Genomic DNA, 24628 nt, shown 5'->3' with positions numbered 1-24628 from the left:
ACCTTCATACACTGGTAGTTGGAACATAAAATTATATACTTTCAAAACAGTTCATCAGGTTCTTAAAAAGTTAAACAGAAACTCACATCACACAGCAATTTCTAGAAGTCTACCAAGACAAATGAAAACACGTGTCCACACAAAGACATGTATACTCATATATATATAAACACAGAGAGAAGGGGAGGGAAGGAGGGAGGGAGGGAAGAGAGGAGAAAGGGAAAAAGGAAGCAGGGGCAATAAAAAACGGGTAAATGAAAATAACTGGTATATCTGAATCAAGGGTATATGGGAATTCCTTGTATTATTCTGGTAATGTTTCTCTAAGTTTGAAAGTACATCAAAATTTTAAATTACCAAAATAAAAGGGCAAGAATATCATGTAGCAAGCTCCCTCTACCAACCTCAACGAAGACCATATACAGCTTAAAAGTTACTAGAAAACTGTACGTAATTTTAATAAAATCACTTCAAGAATATATGGTTGTAAAACCAATACAATGTGCTCTAAAATAATTTTCTACTGAGTTAAATAAAGTCATCTGTAAATCCTGTAACAACACATTCATATTCACAAAACCTGACTGAAAAATAAAAACAACTTTCCATTTCTAACACAGCATAATTCAAAAGTTCACTCTGAATGGGACTGGGTTTTTGGTTTTATTTTGGTTTCAATGCAAAGCATAATTACATAGTTATTCATAATTTGAGGTGTGTTACTTGTTTATTTAACAAAATACTGCTGCTCTGAAATAAACTTCATTTTCAGAGCGATAGTAATGTTAAAAAAAAAAAAAAAAGACCATGAAAATGCAAGTTGCATTTTAAAAAGCTTATAATAATCATTTAAATTCTGATTGTATCTGTAGGTTCACAATTCTCTACTCTTAGATTTTTAAAAAAACACTTTATATATGGTCAATCTAGATCATAATTAAGTGCATCTTAATGAAGTTTTTTCCACTGATGTATGTAGAAATATGATTTATGAATAGCCAAATAGCATCATTTCTTTATCAAAGATAAGTGATACTATCTAGAAATAAAGACAATCCTTCAAGAATTTTATTTTCCTAAGTAAAAATACTTCCCAAGAGCTAAAGGCACAATTTCTATTCACATCTAGCACTGTAACCAACCATAAAATCATTACTTATTTTCAACTTAATAACTGATTGACATTTCTCAAACAAGCTGTTTTCAATCCTGATAGTTCTTTATTTTCTTTAATAAATTTGCTATTTGCAGTAGGTGTCCATCATGAGAATAATCAAAATTAGATAAATGTGACAAAAGACTGACAAAGTGTTTCACACCCTTGAGTGATACCAAGAATGGGAGAAAAGTGTTGCAAAATACGACTACTGCAGTGCTACTTATGGTCTTGCAATAAAACCAACAATGCATCAAGAGCTATCATCTCACATCCAATTTCTTCCCCTCAAGAACAATCTGAATCTCTTTGGCATCCAAAGTCTCATAGGTCAATAAAGCTTCTGCTAGATTCTTGTGCTCTTTTGCATGAGTCTTCAAGATATGTTTTGCTCGCTCATATGAATCCTGAAATACAAAGCAGATATGTAAGAGGCAGAAACCTTAGGAGAAGCAAAAACCCTAAGTGAGATAAAAGGCCTTTATGTACCCTAAAAAAATATAAAATCTATTGACTTCTATTTATAAAAGATAAAAGCATTTAAAAGCTTGGTTCCCTAAAGATAACTCTTTCATACTTTCAAATGTTATATTTTTAATCTCAAAATCTATCATAGAGATAACTGAGGACTACTTAAACAAAAAGCTACTTAAGAAATAAAAGTATACATTGTACTCATCTGCTTTCTGAATAAGGTCTGTGAACATAGAAATCTATTTCTCTTTTCAATATACATGCTAAAAGGAAAGGGAGTTTGCTCCTTCTGCCTCTTGAGATTTCACCAATTTACTCAATCTAGAATGGCCAGAAAAGATATAATTTCCATTCTTTTACTTGATAACACACTCACCTCTCAATACTGTAATACAGTATCATTAAAGGTGATCCCTGACTTCCATACATTTGATTTTTGTTTTTGTTGCAACCCACCTTGAACTTTTCACTTAAATCCTTCAACTCTCTTTCCAAAGGTGAGTCTGAATTAAGTTTATCAGCTTATGAATAACGGCAGTAATAACAGTTCATTTTTGGCAGTGTCATATTTGCCTGTACAATGTTTATGCCAATATTTTACTAGCGAATTAATTTTTGTCCTTATAAAATTGGGTGGAAAATGTAAAAATGAATTTGTCAACACCAAGAAGCATAGGTCATATAAACACAATACAATTACTAGACATTTTGAACATAACCATGTCCAAGTAAAATAATCAAATTAAAGAAAATACATAAAATACTAGAAATATATCAGCTAAAGTAGAACTGAATATTTAAATCACAATGTAAATTGTTCTGGGCTTCCCTGGTGGCACAGTGGTTAAGAATCTGCCTGCCAATGCAGGGGACATGGGTTCGATCCCTGGTCCAGGAGGATCCCACATGCCGTGGAGCAACTAAGCCCATGTGCCACAACTACTGAACCCCCACATCACAACCATTGAAGCCCGTGCCCCTAGAACCCATGCTCAGCAACAAGAGAAGCCACCACAATGAAGAGCAGCCCCTGCTCGCTGCAACTAGAGAAAGCCCATGTGCAGCAACGAAGACCCAACGCAGCCAAAAATAAAATAAATAAATTTATTTTTAAAAAAAAAAAAAGGGCTTCCCTGGTGGTGCAGTGGTTGAGAATCCGCCTGCCAATGCAGGGGACACGGGTTCGAGCCCTGGTCTGGGAAGATCCCACATGCCGCGGAGCAACTGGGCCCGTGAGCCACAACTACTGAGCCTGCGCGTCTGGAGCCTGTGCTCCGTAACAAGAGAGGCCGCGACAGTAAGAGGCCCGCGCACCGCATGAAGAGTGGCCCCCACTTGCCCCAACTAGAGAAAGTCCTCGCACAGAAACGAAGGCCCAAAACAGCCAAAAATAAATAAATTAATTAATTAAAAAAATATATTTATATATGAATTGTTCTTAGCCTATGGCCAGAATAAAATAAAGATCCAGTGTATGATCAGGGGTTCCAGTCTATGTCAAAGATCCAGTCTATGACATATTTAATCACGGCAGCAATGGTGTACCTATTAACTTTATAAAACAGAGGAACTTTAGTGTTTTTGCAAGCACCCAAATATTTAGGCACATTTTGACTAAATAGATAAATAAACATTAAAAAAAAAAAAGATCATTACCCTCAGAAGGATTCTGATTTCCTGTTCAATAGCAGATTGAGTTTCTGGACTCAGTTTCCCTGTATCACTGTAGGTCATAACTCCAAGCTAAAATCAATGAAAAGAAAGAAATCCAACAGAAAAAACTCCAACATTAATGTATGTAACAGAGGAAGTACTATTCTATACATAAGAAAATAAATATCATGGGGGCAAGGAAAAATGCCCTTGAGGGCAAAAAAACTTCATTATTCTTCTGAAAGTATAATACTAAAAAGTGTGAGCAAGAGAGAAAATTTTAAATCCTAAGTATCGTTCTGAGTACCTTCTTAGAAAACCTTAGCAGCTATTCTAATCCAGAAATCCACAATTCACAGAGTATTGGAATTGCTTTATGGAGCCACAGTGATAGTGTAGGAACGTGAAGTATGTGGAGAGGGCAAACTTAGCAAGCTCAACAAGTAGGTCTTCGATGTCGTAGGAATAAAAAAAGCTAAAGAATTTATATTATCATTTGGTTAATTCATGAAGTAATAACTCTTACTGTTTGAGCAGCTGGAATGGAAAGAGTATGTTACATTTCTCAGAAAATGACATTTAGTTTAGAGTAAGCTTTGTTAAATCCATTTGGAATGAGACGGGAAAATCTATCAATTTAAAATGAGAACCCTCTCTCACAAAGAGGCACTTGGCACATCAACATCTGATACATGAGGAAGGATTAAAATTAGCCATTACCTTTTCACTCATTCCAAATTTGGTGACCATCCGCTTTGCTATTTTGGTTGCATTATCAAAATCACTGGAAGCACCTAAAATTTTAAAATATACATAAAACTCAAGTTAAAAAAAAATCTTTAAACCAACAAACACAATTTGAACCAAAGCTCTTCTTTACAGCCAACCTGTTGTAATATAATCAGTTCCAAATATAAGTTCCTCTGCCACTCTTCCTCCCATACTGACGTCCATCTGAGCAAGAAGCTGAGCTCTAGTTTCATTCCATCGATCATTCTCAGGCAACAGGGACACCTAGACAATTGAAAAACAAAGAAGAAATTCAGACATAGTTTTGAAACACTTACATTAATAACCTGAATTATCATTTGTCTCTCATGACCTTACTTAATACCACGATGCTGAAAGCTCCGTGGCATTTAATAGAGATGGTCATGGTGACTGATGACCAAACCAGCTATGTATAAAATGAGGAAAGCAAAAGTGCAGTTTATAAATAATAAGTAGCTAATGCTGCAATACAACTGTTTGTCCCTCGTTGCACAAAAATGTTTAAAATGTCTATAATTAGAAAGATATGAAAATGAAACTTGTACTCAATGAGAAAAAACTTAGAAAAACTATTGAACCAGTCACTATGATACATAATTTCTTTTGAGGGGAAAAGAGCAACTACATATTTAAGAATTATATTTTGCTGTCATTCCTGAATTATATTTCATAATGTAAATATATTATCTGAAATATTAAGGATATCCTTTATTAGCAGATAAATTTCACAAGTATGTCTGATTTCAAGACAGTTGAGGAAGTTAAAGAAGAAAGTATCAACATACCTAGGAAGCAGCTGAATTTTCTTTTGAAATGTTTTCATCAGCAATTTCCTACATAAGCTCCTGGGGAGCACTATTTGAAAGAAAAGAAAAACTAAAGATACTCACATGTCCAAGTGTTGGCCCTCGTGGCATGATTGTAGCTTTGTTGATAGGCATTGCATCTTTAGTGTAATATGCAATAATAGCATGACCAGATTCATGATACGCTGTGATCGTTTTGTTTTTGTTATCAATTTCCACACTTCTACGCTCAGGACCTAAGAATAAAAATTTACTTAAGTAAAATACTCCATTAGGAAGGTATATTTAAATGAATGAAGCTCCTTTGCCTCAAAGTCATTCTTAGAGTAATATGATTTAATATCATTAATAAATATTTTAAAAGTGTGAAAGTTTAAAAAATGAGTAGACTCCACTCTACAGCACATGTAAACCATAATTTGTCAACTGAAAACCAAACTGTAAGAACTATCATCTTAATCCTTATATCAAAAGGAAAAGCTTAATTCTATTTCTAGAAAATAAACTTCTAATTTAACAGGAATATCATAACCTGTTTTGAAGGCAATTCAAGATTTAAAATAAAAATTAAATACTGAAAAACAGTAAAATTAACTATTCTTTTATCAGCAATATCAGACAAGAGGAAAGACATGGGCACTCATGCCCCCCAAAGAGTGTAATATAAGTTATAATATATTTGTTCTGTAAGAGGCCAAACTGTGTGGCTGTTTGAGTATGTATTTGCATGTTTCTATACCTTTCTTTTTTATAAACTTTCTCTCAAAATTAAGAGTTTTTTCTCGGACTTCCCTGGTGGCACAGTGGTTAAGAATCCGCCTGCCAATGCAAGGGACACGGGTTCGAGCTCTGGTCCAGGAAGACTCCACATGCCACGGAGCAACTAAGCCCGTGCGCCACAACTACTGAGCCTGAGTTCTAGAGCCCGCAAGCCACAACTACTGAAGCCCACGCACCTAGAGCCCATGTTCCACAAGAAGAGAAGCCACCGTAATGAGAAGCCCATGCACCACAATGAAGAGTAGCCCCCGCTCGCTGCAACTAGAGAAAGCCCGCATGCAGCAACGAAGACCCAATGCAGCCAATAAATAAATAATAAAAATTAAAAAAAAAAAAAAAGAGTGGAATTACCACCAAACCAAAAATTACCAAGTGGCAATTTAAAAACAAAGAATTTTTTCTCTACATAATGAACAGTATAAGATAGGGAAAAAAAAAAAAAGAAAAAAGAAAACCTACCCATTAGGATTTTATCTTTGGAAAACTCTAGTTCCTTCATGGTAACCATTTCTTTTCCATCAACAGCTGCCTTTAAGCAGCTGGTTCACAAGATTCTCCAACTCTGCTCCAGAAAATCCAACAGTACCTCGAGCTATGATTTCTGGATCAACAGCTATATGCAGGACAGGACACAGTATTAAATTTCAGAAGAGCTAATAAAAGGCTCTTCATAAAGAACTCACATTGCAAAAGAAAAAAGAAAATAGCCATCATGAACTGTAATTTTACAAAGCTTAATTCACTAAATTCTAAGAGGAAAAAGCCAAAAGTGCTATTAAACACACCATTAAAATTGTCATTGGGACAAATCACAAAAGTTCTTCTTATATTTAAATAAGTTTGTGATAAACAAAGAAAGGTAGAGTTGCCAGATAACGATTTACAAACCTTTAATTATGGCCTAACCACAAACTGAAAACGCACATCATAGACAACATTTTGTTTCAGAATTTCATCTTGAAATAACTTTGACATAAAAGCCCCCCTTATTATCGGAAACATATTTGGTTTTATGAATTGATTCAGATATCTTTGAAAAGACTGCAGCTTTAATAGCTGCTTTTATTACTCAGGTGGTTCCATAATATTTCCATGTGTTTTGTTTTATAGTTTGCTTCCCCTCTTTTGGCCCCAAAGTGACTATATCATGAGGTACTATGCTCATAATATACAGGTGCTTTTTATATTATTTTATATTTTACATTCATCTAAAGAAACATTTATACATAGATTCATCAAGTATTATCTATCTCAGTACTCAAAACAAAACTTTCTTTAGAATCGGGATTCAAAATGACAGAATCTCTGGATACACAATAATTGAGAAATGGACTTTATGGACAAACAAGAGAAGAGAAAAATAGACATTTAAAGGAATTTGTCTTTTAAGACATCCTGAGTAAGGACCACAAACAGGGTGGATTGATATATTACCATTTTATGGAGATAATGTCTGTATCACTGATGATTAGACTTACACTGATCAAAACTTTTATTTTATTGAGATACCACTTCAAGATTTCTGTTCGACCTTTTACATCTGGCCTTGGAACTGTAACCTGCATGTCAAACGACCAGGACGTATTAAGGCGCTAAAGGAGAATACAAAAAGAAAATATAAATTATAAGCTGACTGTGCCTGAAGGTCAAGTTAAACAGGACTGACATCTTAAAGAGAAGATAGAAAGACAATGGCAACCAATGTTTATTTTGAACATAAATATTCAGATTAGTTCCTTATAAAACGTGGCTCAAATAACAGTTTCAATAACCGGAAGGCAGAAACAGAACAAAGGTTCATATAGATAAATGTGTGCATCTAGATAGCATACAACCCTTCAGAGACAAAGACATGCAAGTCAGCCAGTCAAGGAACAAATAATTCTACAGCAATCTATTATGAGAGCTACACATCCATCTTACTGCTATTAAGTACGAAATGTAAACTGAGTCTTAGGCAAGAACTAACTATTAGATCAAATGAAAGTATGAATAACTTCTATATAATAAAACAATAAAAATGTTAAACTATAGTAATTTTATTCTAAAAAAATCCTCTCCACCCACCACCCAAAAGCTTTGTGATGTTTAAGTTGTGAGAAGATTCTTAGCAGCTTTACTGAGATACAATTTTATGTCATAGAATTGAAGTGTTTTGTTTTTTTTTTTAACATCGTTATTGGGGTATAATTTGCTTCTACAATATGTGTTAGTTTCTGCTGTATAACAAAGTGAATCAGCTATATGTATACATATATCCCCAAATCCCCTCCCTCTTGCTCCTCCCTCCCACCCTCCCTATCCCACCCCTCTAGGTGGTCACAAAGCACTGAGCTGATCTCCCTGTGCTTTGCAGCTGCTTCCCACTAGCTATCTATCTTACATTTGGTAGTGTAACCCAGTGGTTTTTAATATATTCAGAGTTGCCCAACCATCACCACAATCTAATTTTAGAGAATTTTTACCCCTCCCCCCTCCTCCAGCTGAAAGAAACCCCAAATCTACTGGCAGTTATTCCCCATTTTCCCCAACCTCTGGCAACCACTAAATTACTTTCTGTTGCTATGGATCTGCTTATTCTAGACATTTCATATAAAAGCAATCATATAATATGTGATGTTTTGTGATGGGTGTCCTTCACTTAGCACAATGTTTTTAAAGTTCATCACTATTCTAGAATATATCACAAAAATTTTAATACTTACTTATCTAATGCCTCTGGGAAGTTTGTGGCTCCTATGATGATAACTCCTTCGTTGGGTTTAAAACTATTTAAAAAAAAAAAAGTACCTTTTCATTGAAAATTAAAACAGCACACACGTAGAAATGTTCTATGCAAAACTGTTTATCATTAATCTTACTAACAGCAAAGAAAAGGGATTGATCTTTTTAATGCCCAAAATGATAAGGCATCTCTAATTGTTTTTTAAAATGCCAGTGCACTTCAATAAAACTGTTAATAATAAATCACCAAATCATCTGTGGTTACATACCTTCATAATAATTTTTCTAGTTAGGAAGAGATGACCTGACACAAAAAGCTTGAGTCCCTGACTAATTTTTGAAAAATTATTTTCAAGTTTACCAATTCAAATTATTTGCTCCTAGACTTCCAGAATGCCTTATATGACTTTAAGAAACATTTTTTTGATCTACAGCAACACCCAAAGCTAGTCACAAACAGTGCAGGGATAAGGGTATTCTCCCTTTACATCTCCAAAGGGACTACTACTTTCAGCTGGAATCACTGCTTTCCTGTCATACTACAGTAATGAAAAATCTATTTTTTAATTTAAGAGAAATTGATATAACAATTATCAATGATCCCATTAGTAAAAACAACACAATAGTCAAAACAGCTTGTCTTTACTTCTTGCACAAGGGACTACTCTGTTGCCTATAAACATAAAATTTTTCCTATCTCTGGTATGCTACCAAATATATCACCAAATTCTAAAGACAGAGGAAGATTCAATTACCCATCCATTTCAGCAAGAAGTTGATTTATGGTCTGCCGTGAATATGGATGCATTGGAGATTCAATTCGCTTCCCACCAACAGAATCTAATTCATCAATAAATATAACACACGGGGCATTTGCTTTTGCTTCCCCTAAGAAGACAGAAAAGATTCAAATAAGTTTAATAAAATCAATACTTTTTAAATAAAATTGCATAAATATTTAACAACTTGTAAGATAGTTAAAAAGCCAAAAAAAGACATTCAGTAGGGAGAAAATACATAAAAGGAGGTCCTTCTTAACTGATTTAAGAACAGTAGCCTCAGAAGAAAAAAAAAATTATACCATTGAGTATTCATTCCTCCTAGTTGTACAAACCATATACAATCAGATTTGAGACAAATACTTTTTAAATACATACTAAAGAATTGATAGGCCCGCCCCGCTTGCCCTTTCTCATGGCCGGGCAGCTCTGTCTCATCTGTCCCCCTCCTCCTCCACCCCATCGTCCTGACTCTCTTTCCCTCCTTCCCTCAGAGGATGTCCTCCTTCCAGCTCAACCTCAACCCGCTCAAGGAGCCGCTCAGCTTCAGCAAGGTCCTCGAGTGGATTGCTTCTATCTTTGCTTTTGCCACCTGTGGAGGTTTTAAGGGCAAAACAGAAATTCAAGTGGCTTGTCATCCTAAAGTTTCTGACAATAAAACGATTACAGCTACTTTTGGTTATCCATTCAGGTTGAATGAAGCATCATTTCAGGCACCTCAAGGTGTAAATATGTGTGATGTAGATTGGAAAAATCATGTCCTTATCGGAGATTACTCTTCTTCTGCACAATTCTATGTTACTTTTGCAGTCTTTGTCTTCCTGTACTGCATCACTGCTCTATGTTGGTTACACGAACCTGTATCGTGATAGTCGAAAACTTCCCATGGTTGACTTCGTTGTTACGCTTGTTGCCACTTTTTTGTGGTTGGTGAGCACTTCAGCCTGGCCTAAAGCTCTTACAGATATTAAAACAGCTACTGGTCGCAATATTGTCCAGGAACTTCTGCCTTGTAATCAACAAGGAATGATATGTCATTTTGGCTCTGTGACTAGTATGGGATCCCTAAATGCATCTGTGATCTTTGGCTTTCTGAATATGATACTTTGGGGAGGAAATGCATGGTTTGTGTACAAGGAGACCAGCTAACACAGTCCCTCAAATACTTCTACTTCCCATAGCCAAGGAGGTATTCCTCCTCCAACTGGAATATAATTTATTATTGAAGAGAGAAGTACACTGTTTGAAACAGATGTCTATACTATGACTTGTTGCCAACATCTTGAGAAGCATTTTTTGTTTCTAATAAAAGTAACAGCTTTTTCAATAAATTGGTGGGTTTAAAATTTTGCTGCTTTTTTACATAAAGCTTGTGCCTTCCCTAGAAATTTAAGATGTAAATGTATTCTCACATGTGAATTTGAAAATTCTGGGGCCTATTATGAGATGATACACATTTTTAAATGAACAGTAATTTCTTCACTAAGTTGTTTGCCTTCCAAAGTGTTTACACCTTAAGCCTTAACATATATCTTCACTCAGAAAAGAGTTATATTGTTATATCATAATAGGAATAAAATCTCTATTGGAATATACACTACTGTAAGTTTGTACAGATCATATTCCTAAGACCTGTCTTCGTTTAAGAAAGTCTTGATTACATAAATCATATTTAGAAAAAACATTTAGTTCACAGTTTATATCTGAACATTGTTTACAGATTATCAAAGTTTTTTTTTTTTTTTTTTTAATTTTATTTATTTATTTATTTATTTATTTATTGGCTGTGTTGGGTCTTCGTTTCTGTGCGAGGGCTTTCTCTAGTTGCGGCAAGTGGGGGCCACTCTTCATTGCGGCGCGCGGACCTCTCACTGTCGCGGCCTCTCTTGTTGCGGAGCACAGGCTCCAGACGCGCAGGCTCAATAGTTGTGGCTCACGGGCCCAGTTGCTCCGCGGCATGTGGGATCTTCCCAGACCAGGGCTCGAACCCACGTCCCCTGCATTGGCAGGCGGATTCTCAACCACTGCGCCACCAGGGAAGCCCTATGAAAGTTTTTAATACAAAGGCTGTGTGTATGTTTTATTTCTGTTTTTCTAAATGACCTACAGTACTTGATAGGTGTACTAAAATTGTTTTGGGAGTGGGGTTTAGAAATTTCTAATAGATACATAGTTAATTTAGTAATTCTCTTGCATGAGGTGTAAGCTTCCATTATGCTGGTTATTTAATAGATTGGCTATATAAGTAGAACGTGGTTCATCGAGATATTTTGATACGTACGGGCATTACTCCTAATGATATTTGTTTGCTGTCTTTTGTTGCTCATACTCCTTCAGTGCAGGCTGAGGCCTAGTCTGCTTGTAAGTAGAGTAAAATAATCTACCTTTTTTTGTAGACTCTATTCATAGGGTTACAAAAAATTAAGATTGCCTTTTACTTTTGAAACATTTAACATTTATATTCAATGAAGTTGCTATTTTGAGTTTAGTATTGATATTGTGAAAATGAATGCAATTTGGATCTCATGTTTCTTAATGTTTATTTTTATTTCACAAATGGATAATTAAGGAATTATGCGTAATAAACAAGGAACCTAAGTGGGTTCTATTACAGGTGTGCTGTCTTTGCTCACACATCTGGGTATCTTCTGAATACGGGGCTTATTCACATTTTGCTACCTAATATTTTTGTTGTATAGGGCCAGATTTCCTACTACCGCATGATTGTTTATATGTGAAGCACATCTTACTATTGCCTTATTTTTGTTTCTTTTGTTCATGACAAGAATTGTCAATATGAGAATGTATATCTTTTATGCAACCAGCTGAATAAAGAAGTTAAAAGAAAAAAAAAAGAAAAGAATTGATAAATAAGGTGAAAACAAAACACACCCCAAAAACCCCCAAAACAAAACAAACAAAAACCCAGCTTTTCAGTAGCACGCAGCCTCACCCAGCAATCTAGCACTTCCACTAGCTCTTCCGACTAATTGGGGAAAAAAAGTACAGTTCTATTTTAGCTCACACACTAAGTTATCTGAAACCAGAACCCTACAATGGCTACTTCAGCCAATTACATCAATCAGAAACAGGTAGCAAAGACAGAGTAAGAAACCCTCTTCCCCTAAAGTTAAGAGAAATTAGTACTGTATGAAAGATACATTAAAACCTACTAAAAAGATTTCTTATACGGCTGGCTCCCACACCCACAAACATCTCATCAAATTCTGATCCAGAAGCATAATAAAAAGGAACATCAGCTTCTCCGGCCACAGCTCGGGCAAGAAGTGTCTTTCCTGTCCCTGGTGGTCCAACTAAAAGAATTCCTAAAAGAAAAAATAAACAAGAATGGTTCAAATTAAAAGTCAGAAACAAAGCCTGACATGAACTTATAACAAATAATTATTAATTTATATAGCTTTGCAGTTGAAGGCACATCAATGACCAATATTTCGAAACAGCCAAAACGTATTTGTCTCTACTAATGATTCACTTCAGGATCTGCTCCTTAACTAATTCTCCTATATCATTTAAATACTGTTTACATATTGGGACAAATGCTGAAATTTGAATATGACTTTGAATTAGATAATAGTTTTGGATCTACGTTAAGTTTCCTGATTTTAATAACTGTACTGAAGTGGTGTAAAGAGAATATCCGTAATTCTTAGGAAATACACAATGAGGTATTTAGGCGCAAAGGAGCATGACATCTATAATTTACTTGCAAATGGTTTAAAAAATACATGTTATGTAAAGAAAGGAATGAGCAAATAGAACAAAATGTTAAAAAAATTTTGAGTCTCATGAGTTAAAAGTATGGAGGGAGTTCTTTGTACTATTTATTGTTGTAATTTACTTAAAGTTTGAAATTATAACAAAATTTTAAATTACCAAATAAAAAAAAAAAAAGATTACAGAACAGTATGTTCAGAATGACCACTTATTTGTAAAATAGCAATTAAGAATTAAACTTTGATCAGTCAAATCTGATAAAAGTTAAATTAGTGACATATTACAGTATTTTGTCAAGTTATGCGAAAGGGAAGATATCTTACCTTTCGGAAGTTTACCTCCAAGAACAGTAAATTTTTGTGGATTTTTCAAGAATTCAACAACTTCTTGTAATTCTTGTTTAGCTTCCTCCACCTAAAGTGATACAATTTACCAAATAATTATTATATTACCAAGATACCCTCTTTGAATATCATAAATTTAACTGTAGATTAAATTAACTTGGCTTTTTGTTTCAGTGAAAGTATACAAAAAGGCTCCTTTAGAAATACTCAAGAGTTTTCTCCTGACCCTCAATGCCAGTTATATGAAGTCTCCTTATATATCCCAACAAAAACCCTTTTTAACTGCTTCCTTTGGTTAAAAAGAACTGTTATATTCAAAATTCTTGTTAAATGTGTCAGTGGCATTTAATATAAAGAGTCACCTAGTAAGTTTCAAATCCAAAACTTTTTTGGACCTGGTTATAAGCTTCAAGGGCAAATTATGTGGACTTACTATATATTAATGATAAGGAAGTCTGTGTTTAAGTTATAACATTAATTTGTGATTAGTTATGAGATCATTTTCATTACAAGGAACTACTACTAGATTATAAACGATATAGTTCCTGACAAATGCCAAAGGACAGTGAGAAAAATTAAGCTATAGTGTACTAACATTGTTTCATAAATGGCTGTGGTAAAAAAAATTTAAAAGATTTAATCTCCAAAATATAAAATATTGCAGAATTGAGATCCCTAGCGAAAATAAAGCCCAATCTGGCCAACAAAAATGGCAATCAGAATACTAGTTCAACTTTAAAACTCTGATATAAGATTAAGAAAGCTGCCTATCAAAATTGGTGAGCCATTTTCCTAGTCAGTATGTAACCAGAAGTCACAAATGCAAATTCCTAGTGGCAAAACGGTATCAGTCAATGAGTGCAGAAGGCCAGATGTAAAACAACAGTGGTGGCAATGTGCTGAACTGGAAAGCAACAGTCCCTTTAAAGACAACCACAACATGGCTCTGCCAAAGAATACAGGCCTAGTGCTCCAGACTTCAATTTTCAAAAAACAAATGAACAAACAACCCGGAAATCTTTTTGTGGGTGAAACTTCAATTTAAAAATGTTGGCTACCAATGTAAATTAAAAATGCCTCTGCATGTGTACTTTCACATATTTATTTATTTTAAATTACACTGGCGTAATAACATATTTGCAGCCAACCTGCAACCTCACATTACACAACTTTAAATAACTCTCAGTGAGAAAGCTCAAGTACATTGGGCAGTGTTAAAAAGAAAGTACCTGGGAAGGGGTGAACATGAAACACATCTTTGGGCCAAAGTCCCACAAGACTTACCACCACACACACACACCTCAGATGCCAATCCCAAGTCTAGGCTGTCTCTGTGCTTCTACCAATTGGCTATAAATTGGAGGTTCCCACAACCCCTCCTTGTGTTTGATTAATTTGCTAGAGCAGCTCAGAGAACTCAGGAAAGCAGTTTAGGTGCTAGACTACTGGTTTATTACGAAAGGACATAGCTCAGAACAGCCAGAAGGAAGAGACAGGTAGGGCAAGGGACACAGGAAGAGGCAAGGCCCCTCCACATCCTCTCTGAAAACGCTACTCTCCTCACGCCTCCACGTGTTCACCAACTGAAAGCTCCCTGAACCCGGACCTGTTGGGATTTTTATGGGAGTTTCCTCACATAGGCATGATCAATTATTAACTCCCTTTCCAGCCCCTCTCCCCTCTCTGGAGAATACAGTGGAGGTGAAAGTTCTAAGATCCTAATCACGGCTTGATCTTTCTGGTGACCGGCCCCCATCCAGGCGCCCACCCAGAGCCACCTCATTAGAACAAAAGACACTGCAGGAATTCCCTGGTGGTCCAGTGGTTAGGACTCCAAGTTTTCACTGCTGTGGGCCCGGGTTCAATCCCTGGTTGGGAAACTAAGAGCCGGCAAGCTGCGTGCAGTGTGGCCAAGGGGGGAAAAAAAAACAAACAAAGGACACTGCTATCACCCAGGAAATTCTAAGGGACTCAGAAGCCCTGGGTCAGGAACCGGGGTCAAAGACCAAACAGTAAAACAAAAGATGCTCCTGGTGCTCTTGGCACTTCGGAAATTACAAGGGTTTTAGGACCTCTGTGCCAGGAACATGGGGCAGAGACCGATATATATATTTTCTATTATTTCAACCTTTAGAATAATAAAATACAATTAAGATCATGTTTGAGGAGATCAAGGTAAACTTTTTAACTTACTCCTTTAACATGTTCAAAGGTAACATTTTTCATCTGCACAGGATCTACGGCAGAATCAAGCCCCGTTGTTGTCCGGAAGCGGACTAAAGGGACAAAAACAAATGTTTACATATTTGATATATTCATAAAATTCCAACTACCTTATTTTTCAGGAAAAAAATGTTTACATATTTGATAGATTCATAAAATTCTAACTACCATATTTTTCAGATGCAAGAAAGCCCAGAAAAATTAAATATCTAAGTTCACATATATTTAATCAGTGTGAGGAGTAGATATTAGGTCTTCTGGATTTTGAGATGGTGTTCAAGGAATAAATGATTCATAATAAAATGACATCTTTGCCTTTCCAATTAAAACTAAGAATTTTCCTCTTCTTATATCGAATAATAAAAATTTAAACCAATGGTTCTCAAACTCCATTGTACATAATTAAGAAACACAAAGGAATAATCATCAGAGCTCATCCCACCCCTCCACCACCCTGCTGGTATCACCTATCATCCCTATATTGGTTTTTTTTTGAAAAAAAGGAGACGAGAAGGCAAATCTAGATATAAAAAGGCTATTCCTAGATGTTAAAACCTCATCTCAGGTTTGATGCCACTAACAACTTTTAAAATAACTGGGGCTACATGCAAGTTCTATGAATGATTCCTTATACAGGTCAACCAATGTTCTTAATTGTAAATCAGTTTTTTTCTCTCAAGGTAATCCATCATAAAGAAAGGAGAAAACACGGGGTAAAAACTGAATGATAGTAGAAAAAGCAATTGGAACCGCTTAAACCTGACATTATTACTTCATTTTAGACTTGCAAACTGAGAAAATCTGGGACTCTATTTAAAGTAATTTTCCATATAAGTTAATTTTTACAAAATTCAATTTATTATTGTCTTTGAAATAGATGACTATTACACTTTGTATTGCTATTATAAAATTCTTCTACATGTTTTTAAAATTTTATTATTGGGGCATCCCTGGTAGCGCAGTGGTTGAGAATCTGCCTGCTAATGCAGGTGACACGGGTTCGAGCCCTGGTCTGGGAAGATCCCACATGCCACAGAGCAACTAGGCCCGTGAGCCACAACTACTGAGCCTGCGCGTCTAGAGCCTGTGCTCCGCAACAAGAGAGGCCACGATAGTGAGAGGCCCGCGCACCGTGATGAAGAGTGGCCCCCGCTTGCCACAACTAGAGAAAGCCCTCACACAGAAACGAAGACCCAAGACAGCCAAAAATAAATTAATTAATTTTTTAAAAAAATGAGATACTCTTCTCAGCCATTAAAAAAAAAAAAATTTTATTATTGGATAGGTTTCATTTTCTAAAAATCTGGGGAACTAACCACTACCAGAAGTCGATCTAACATTTCCACTCTAACATAATCCTTGGAACTTTAATTTCAATGCAAAAAACAACTCTAACGTAATCCTTGGAACTTTAATTTAAATGCAAAAAACAATCTTAAAGTGACCCAATCTGAGAAGTCTTGACTTAGGAATGAAAGACCTAGACCCTGGAACTATAAACATTAATGTTTTCTTATCTCTAAGTCTTAGATAGACTAACTATGGAAAAGAAATGAGTATATAGAAGACAAAAAAAAAAGTCAGATAAATATAAAGAGCCTCTACCAGATAAAAATGGGTTTTTTAAGAGTCCATAAATGCCAACTACCAGCAGAATAAAGACAATCAGGCGAGTTCTTCTTAGAGAATCTGGAGAAAAAAGAAAAAGCCTTAAATCAAATTATATCAATGAGAAATGACAGCTCAATGAAATGCAAGTATTAGGTTACTGATGGTAATCACATTTCACCACATGCAATTTTGGAGCCTGGCATGTTTTACATAATCTCCATGATTGCCTTTCAGCACCTGTTACCAAAAACTCCATGAAGCCACTCATGCTTCTATCGCTGACTTTGGCTTCTCACTTCAGAAAGTGAAAAGTGCCAGCAGATATTCCCATTTCTACACCACAGCTTAAGATACAAATATAACGAAATATAACCAATAAAATGTTGGAAAGTTGTTAGAAAAGTTATTATAATCACTTAAAGGCAGGACTATAACTTTCTTTCGGATATTCTTCCCTAAACATGGATGCTGCCAAATCAACTCACCATTGGTTTTTTGTGTCAGTGCTTGAGCTTTCAGAAAACCCTCTGCAAAACCAGTTTTAAATGCATCTTGGTGAGCCTCAGGTATGTTTTTGGTTTTCATGAGTTTGTCCAAACTCTCAACGTCTGATCCTCTGTCCCGCAAAAGAAACCCCTAAATACGCAAACAACACATCAGTATCAGCTGACTATACAGATAATACTCCCCCAAAATATAACAACCACTCACAAAAAAATTCATTAAAATTCTAGAATTAAAAATTTTTATTGTCAATGTGAAGAATTAAGACTCAACAATAAATAATCAATGGCTAGGAAACTAACACTGTACCCTATACTTGCATCAATTAATATAGAGAAACTCTCTACATAAGACCACTAACTATACTGAAAACAGTTAACAGGTCACATGTTGACTTAGGGTTCTAATGGCTTAGAATAGGTCACATTCCTTTATTTCTGCTGGAGGAAAAACCTCATTCATTTATTAAATGTTTACTGAGCACCTTTCATATACTTGGTCCTGTATAAGTTCTGAAGATGTAAAGATAAATAACCAATCATCTGAATGTTTTCAGTCTATTGGGCAGAGATACACAAATAACTAAGTTTTTGAAGTCATTTTGATACTATGTTAGAGGTACTAGGTATGGTGGTAAAACAAATGCTACCTAAGAAGTCAGTAAAGGCCTTACAGAGAATGGCATAGCTAAACCACGGGAACACAGAGCATGAATAATTTGACAGAGCCATGAAACAGCAGCCTTTAGTGCTCAAGAGCTATAAACAATCTTGTTTGACAGGACTTTAAAAAACCGAGCGAGAAGGAGGGTAGGGGGAGAGGAGGGGGCACACTGAAAGAGGAGAACACAAAAATGGTAGGCAGAATGCCAAATGATGAAATGCCATATGTACCATGGCAGAAGTCTGACAATAAAGCAGAGGAATACAACCATTACACTGATACATTTTAGACAGTCTGGTAGATGGCAGTCTGGAGGCTGGGCTAAAGGTAGCAAAACTAAAGGCAAGGAGACTAAATGAGTGTTTATGAGAGGAATCTAGGCAAGAAATAACTATGGTCTATCTATGCAGTGGAACTGGGGATGAAGACAGATTTAAGAAATAAATACTTAAGAGGCTGGATCAACAGGATTTTAGTGATTAATGGATGTGGGAGGTGAGAGAAGATGGACAGATCATAGCTGTCCAGCAGGTTTCTAGCTTGGGTGGATGTTACTTATCCAAGAATACATAAACAGGTGTAGATTGATAGGGGGAAAAAAAGCAACAGAGGAAGATGTCTAATAGGCTAATGGAAAGATAAGCTTGGCACCCAGGAAAGTTCTAGCTATACTGATTACACAGGATATTAATCCCTTATCCTAAGTGGAAAGATGGAAGAAAATCTATTAGTCAGCAACAGAAATCAGATATTGAAGCTTCTTTTTAATAACTTGAAAATTACTGCTTTTTCAAACAACAGCATAAAAGGTCTAATTACCTTCACGAATGATGGTGCTGTATGTTGTGTTTCTGCTAATCTTTCAGAAGTGGACTGTAGACGTCGTGTCCTTGACTTTAAAGTTTTAAAACCCCGAGACTGTACGAAAACTGAATCAAACAGTATCACATTTACTTCTCATTTTAAATTTTTACAAGGAAAGTACGTAAGAATAAAAACTCTGACACTATTCCCGTACATCCTAGTTATTATCTTATTTTTTTAACACAATTCTTTGTTGTTGTTTTTACATTTTAAAATTACCAAGAAAAAGTAAAGGTGATTTACAGATTCAACCCGTTTTAATGACTTTAATTACAAGTGTGCTGAAGTGTTCCAGAAGTAACCAACTGAACAATTCCATGACTGTACTTCCATGTATTAAAACATGCTCTTTCTATAAAAATAGTACATAATTTTTTGCAATTGTCTTCTTTCCCTTAACAATTTATCACGGACATTTTTCAGAAAAGGTCAGACAGTGCATTCAGTTTAATGGCTGTTTAGTTTTCCAATTTATCAGGGTATGGTAATTTACTCAACTACTTCCCTACTATGGGCATTAGCTGTTTCCTAGTTTTTATTGCTAAAAATAATGCTGCAGTTAAAAATCTTGTACATGTTATCTTTCACCACACACAGACTACATTCCTAAAAGTGACACTGTGAGACTTGAATTGTTTAACACTAAGAAACTGTCCTCCAAAAGGATGTTGTCAAGAATTTATACACCCACCAATGAATATGAGTGTCCTTTCCTCCATATCCTTTGCAGCACTGAATATAAATAAAAATCTTTTTAATTTGTACAAAATCTGATGGGCAGAAAGTAACATTTTGTTTCAATTTGCATTTCAGATTAGAAGTGAGGAAAATTTTTGAAAACATTTTTAATTTTTATTGATTATTTTTATTTCTTTAGTGAATTGAACACTCATGACCTTTCATATTTTTCCATTTTCATTTGCAGAATATGGATGTTATATATACTTTTAGTCATGTGTATTTCAAACATTTATTTTAATGTCTTTGTCTTTTAATTAAGTGATACAGTAATCTGTAAGGTTAATGAAGCCATGTCTTTTAATCTTTAGTGTTTTCTTCACTGTGCTTTGATTAAAGAGTCTCATCCTCACACTAAGATTTTAAAGGCAGTTTACTGACTTCATCTAATACTTCTACTTGTTTTCAGTTCTTTGGAACTTTTTAAAGGTGTAAGAAAATAATCTGATTCCCTTTTTATGCCCAAGTTTAAAATCAACTTCTTTATTTTCCTAACCAATGTTTCGAATTTTGATTGGAGCTGCACTGAAAATCTGGGTGCAAACTGATAATGTTAGAACGCTAAGTTCTTCTGAAAAGGACTACAGTACTCTCTCACTTTATTTTACTCAGCTCTTCTTTTATTTCCTTCAGTCAGGTTTCATACGCATACATATATACATCTGTGTGGGTATATATATATCATGTTGCATATTTCTTGTCAGGATACAAGATTTAATGGATTTTGAACAAACTGTAAATAAAACCTATTGCTAGGATATAAGAAAGCTATTGATTTTTATGCATTTATCTTCTATGGCACCAGAGCAGCCTTTCAGTTGATTTTATTGAATTTTCTGGTAAACAATCGTATCACCTAATTATAATTTTGCCCCTTTTAACTTATATAAAACTTCCTTTTTCTTTTTAATCAGACATTTCAAGATCTCCAAATTACTGAACAAAAACAGGATACTAGACATCCTGTTTCTCATATTAATGAGAAACAGATAGATACACTTCAGAAATTTTAAAAGTATCTATTCTACAAGTTTTTAGGAAGCATAATAATTAGGATATATCACATGCCTTTTTATCATATACAAATAATAATCCTTTTCTTGTCTAATCAATTAACATGATAAATTAACCTACTTCCTAATGTTAAATCATTCTTGTATTCCTTAATCATATTTTTTAGGATATTTCTATATGTGCTTTTTTAGACTTTACTTAGGATTTCTATATCTATATTAAGTGAAATTAATCTATTGTATTCTTTTTTGTACTAATATTTTAGTATCAGTAATCTCATGGAATAAACAGGGAAGCCTAGCCTATCTTTTCCTTTATTAAAAAAGTTTTAACGCAGCGGTTGAGAATCTGCCTGCCAATGCAGGGGACACGGGTTCAAGCCCTGGTCTGGGAAGATCCCACATGCCGCGTAGCAACTAGGCCCGTGAGCCACAATTACTGAGCCTGCGCGTCTGGAGCCTGTGCTCCGCGACAAGAGAGGCCGCGATAGTGAGAGGCCCGCACACCGCGATGAAGACTGGCCCCCACTTGCGGAAACTAGAGAAAGCCCTCGCACAGAAACGAAGACCCAACACAGCCATAAATAAATAAATAAAATAAATTAAAAAAAAAAAGGTTTTAAATAACAGGAAGACTCCTGACCTTGGAAAACAGAATACAGCCATAAAACCATCTGAGCCTAGTGCCTTTGGAGCAAAGAGATTATATTCGAAAGATACTATCTTTCAAATTTTACAGTTATTGTCTTATCTCTTCCTGGGTCAATTTTGCTAATAATTTACAACTCAAATAATTATCTGTTTCAACATATTTTTATTTACAATATAAAATTATATACATTATAATTTAAAAATCTTCATTATCTGTGACAGTTCCCACTTTTCACTTCTAACACTGTATTTTCTCATCATTTCTTAAATGTGGTTAATTTCTTAAACTTAAATTTATTCTTGATTTAATTAAGTAAAACCATTTCTTGCCATTATATTCACTTAATTTAATGTGTCTTATCCATATTAATTTCTCACGTTCTTTTAAAGAATTCTAAAAATAAATATTTAATCAATTTATTTCCCATCTTCCTTATTTCCTAAAATTCATACAATGCCTTCAGCTTCAGTTTGTCCTCAACCCAAAGATTTAGAGATGCAGATTTTCATTGTGGTTCAGGAATAATTGTCTGTAATTTGTTTTCTATTCCCTTCACCCACAAGATACTTAGAAAAGTATCTTTAAAAATTTCCACATATTTAGGAATTTTTTTAAGGTATCTTTTCTATTATTTGACTTCAGTTTTATCATATGATCAGAGAATATGACCTTTGAGTTATAACTTTTTGAAAATTTATTAAGATTTTTTTATACCCTAATACATGCTCAGATTTTTTCTTCCTTGAATATTTAAAAATGAGTGTATCATCCTTCTTAAGTATTCTTCTGTCTGCTACATTAACCATTTCTTCAAAGAACTACAAAAGAGATTTCTTTGCCCAACCTGGTGCCTCTCCTTCATGCTATAAATTTTCCTCAAACATGTGGAGATTCTTGCAAATCATTTGTATTTGTAAAGAAGAATATAGTGATCAGTACTGACTGCAGACAGGTGTCCTCAAAACTATCAAAGTGGTAAATATATTTAGACTACAAAACATGGACTTATGGTAAATGAGCGGGTGCCTTTAGTGTATGATTCAAGTCCAAAGCAACCTGGGTTACTATCTTGTTTCTCTCTTTGGCATCAATCCTCAAACCAGAAGTCCCCTTTCAACATACACACACGGACACCTTACTACAAATGTGTTCTTTTGTCTAAAAGTTGCAAGCCAGATCTGTTCTGTGATTGGCCTGCTTTTCGCAATCTTTCAACTGTTTCACTAAATCATCTACCCCAGAGCTCACTATTATTGACTGAGAACTTGGGGATTTTTCCTAAGTTCTACTGGAATTAGCATTACACACCTCTTTCATGTCACTCTACTATAAGCGTCATGAGGGTTGATAACATATGGCTTTTTCAGTTACGTAACTATCACTCTCGCCTAACACCTATCAGTAGTGCCTGATATTAAATAAATATGAATGAATACATATTGGATTTTGACATCAATGGGGTTTCATCTACTTTATAAGTTCCAGAAAGTCATCAAATTTCTGGTCCATTTACAAAACCGCTCTGCTGCTGCCCTGAATTTTTCTCATTTTTACCTTTTTTTGTCATTGCAATGGGATTTTGAAAATGAGAGAAGTAAACAAATGTGCTTAATTGTTTTGGAGCAGCTATAGGTGAGCTCCCTAGAGTTTCCTTTACTGTGGCACTTGTCACTCACATTCAAAATCTAGTTATATTTCCCAGGTTAAAAATTACACAGATATACCCAAACTAGTTGATTCCAAATATTCTCCAAGTTCTACTGTGAGCTACAAATGAATGTTTCTAATCATTAATATCATTAAGAAAGACAAATCTGAATAGATTAAATAAATCTATTATTTTTTTCAAAATAAATACAACTGTTGCTTCATACCTGGCCAGTACTGAAGATCTGAACAAATTCTTTTAAGAGTTCTTGAATGTTGTCTGTACAAGCAAGAGGAACGTAAAGTACTAAATATATCTAAGCAACCTGGAGGGAAATTGTAAAAAGTAAATTTTCTAACTGTCAAACAAACAAAAAAGTCATGAAATACAACAAATAATTTTACCGAATATTAGAAAAACCAAAATGAGTTTTGCCTTTTATTTGTCCATATATGACTCTGCTTTTTGATATTTTTATCTAAAAGCATTGCAAATTTAATCACATTTCTTCATCACATTACTGTCTATCACTTGTCCATTGGATTATCTTTTTTTATATGATATACAAATATAGCTGCCAATGAAATTAAATTCAAACCAAGAGGTAAAAATATATATGTCTAGCTAAAGTTACTTTTAGCTAAGAGCACAGAGAAACAAAAAATTGCTATTTCCTAGAGACAATTTCAAAACTCTAATCAAAAAAAAAAAAAAACAAAAAACCTCTAATCAACAATGTAATGAAACACCGGAAACCAGAGGTGTATCAATAAGTGGTATCAATTAAATTATCAATAGTACTGGAATGGCTTACCTTCATTGGAACACAAAATATATTAACTTACCGTATTTATTTTCAAAGAAGGACTGTGCAGATACATGAGATGTATGCCAATGGGAAGAAACGTTCTTGTCCTTACAAATTCCAGGAAGTAGACTGTCTACCAGTTGATCAATTTGTCCAATTTTTAATTCAGATAATCCAAGGTCCCTTAAGTTAAGTATAGGCTGTAAAAGATTAATTCAACCAAGTAAGCATTACTATTTTTTAATTTTTATTTTTTTACTGACATATAGTTGATTTACAATGTTTCAGGTATACAGCAGTGAGTCAGTTATATATACATACACTTATATATGTATAAATATATGTATTCTTTTTCAGATTATTTTTCATTACAAGTTATTACAAGATACTGAATACAGTTCCCTGTGCTATACAGTAGGTCCTTGTTGTTTATCTCAAGTAAGCATTACTATCAAGCTATTTAACTTGAAGAGTACTTATCAATTGAAACAATGAATTTTTAAAATCTAACAAATGTATTGATTCCCTGTTTCTTTCAAATATTTAAAAAATAAATTTGTATGAATATTTTTCTAGTTCTAGTTTTACTGAGGTCAGTCATGTGAGGTTTGACACATGGTTTGACAGGTTAAGAAAATCATATTCCCAATAGTATCACCAGTCTATGGAGCTTTAAAGCTTC

At 34.6% G+C, this 24628-nt stretch overlaps 2 protein-coding genes across 2 annotated transcripts in view; one reads left to right on the top strand and one right to left on the bottom strand.

Annotated features, from left to right (window-relative positions):
• Nucleotides 1-433: 433 nt before the first annotated feature.
• YME1L1 (YME1 like 1 ATPase) overlaps nucleotides 434-24628 on the bottom strand; it is a 34134-nt gene continuing 9939 nt past the window's right edge. The window contains 19 exon segments of the mRNA XM_036842448.1: nucleotides 434-1563; nucleotides 3287-3373; nucleotides 4004-4077; nucleotides 4171-4297; nucleotides 4945-5096; nucleotides 6100-6179; nucleotides 6181-6253; nucleotides 7121-7213; nucleotides 7216-7232; nucleotides 8346-8408; nucleotides 9120-9252; nucleotides 12317-12469; nucleotides 13202-13292; nucleotides 15416-15498; nucleotides 17051-17134; nucleotides 17542-17692; nucleotides 19043-19152; nucleotides 23365-23463; nucleotides 23984-24146. Coding sequence (XP_036698343.1) covers nucleotides 1420-1563; nucleotides 3287-3373; nucleotides 4004-4077; nucleotides 4171-4297; nucleotides 4945-5096; nucleotides 6100-6179; nucleotides 6181-6253; nucleotides 7121-7213; nucleotides 7216-7232; nucleotides 8346-8408; nucleotides 9120-9252; nucleotides 12317-12469; nucleotides 13202-13292; nucleotides 15416-15498; nucleotides 17051-17134; nucleotides 17542-17692; nucleotides 19043-19152; nucleotides 23365-23463; nucleotides 23984-24146 — 1977 coding nt within the window. The 3' untranslated portion in view covers nucleotides 434-1419.
• LOC118890112 (synaptophysin-like protein 1) lies at nucleotides 9323-10845 on the top strand. Its single transcript, XM_036842447.1, is given in 2 exon segments — nucleotides 9323-9975; nucleotides 9977-10845. Coding segments are annotated over 2 exon segments (717 nt in total). The 5' UTR covers nucleotides 9323-9640; the 3' UTR covers nucleotides 10359-10845.

Source organism: Balaenoptera musculus, chromosome 2 (assembly GCF_009873245.2).
Source record: "Balaenoptera musculus isolate JJ_BM4_2016_0621 chromosome 2, mBalMus1.pri.v3, whole genome shotgun sequence".
Classification (NCBI taxonomy): Eukaryota; Metazoa; Chordata; class Mammalia; order Artiodactyla; family Balaenopteridae; genus Balaenoptera; species Balaenoptera musculus.
This window is presented reverse-complemented; position numbering and strand designations above follow the sequence as displayed.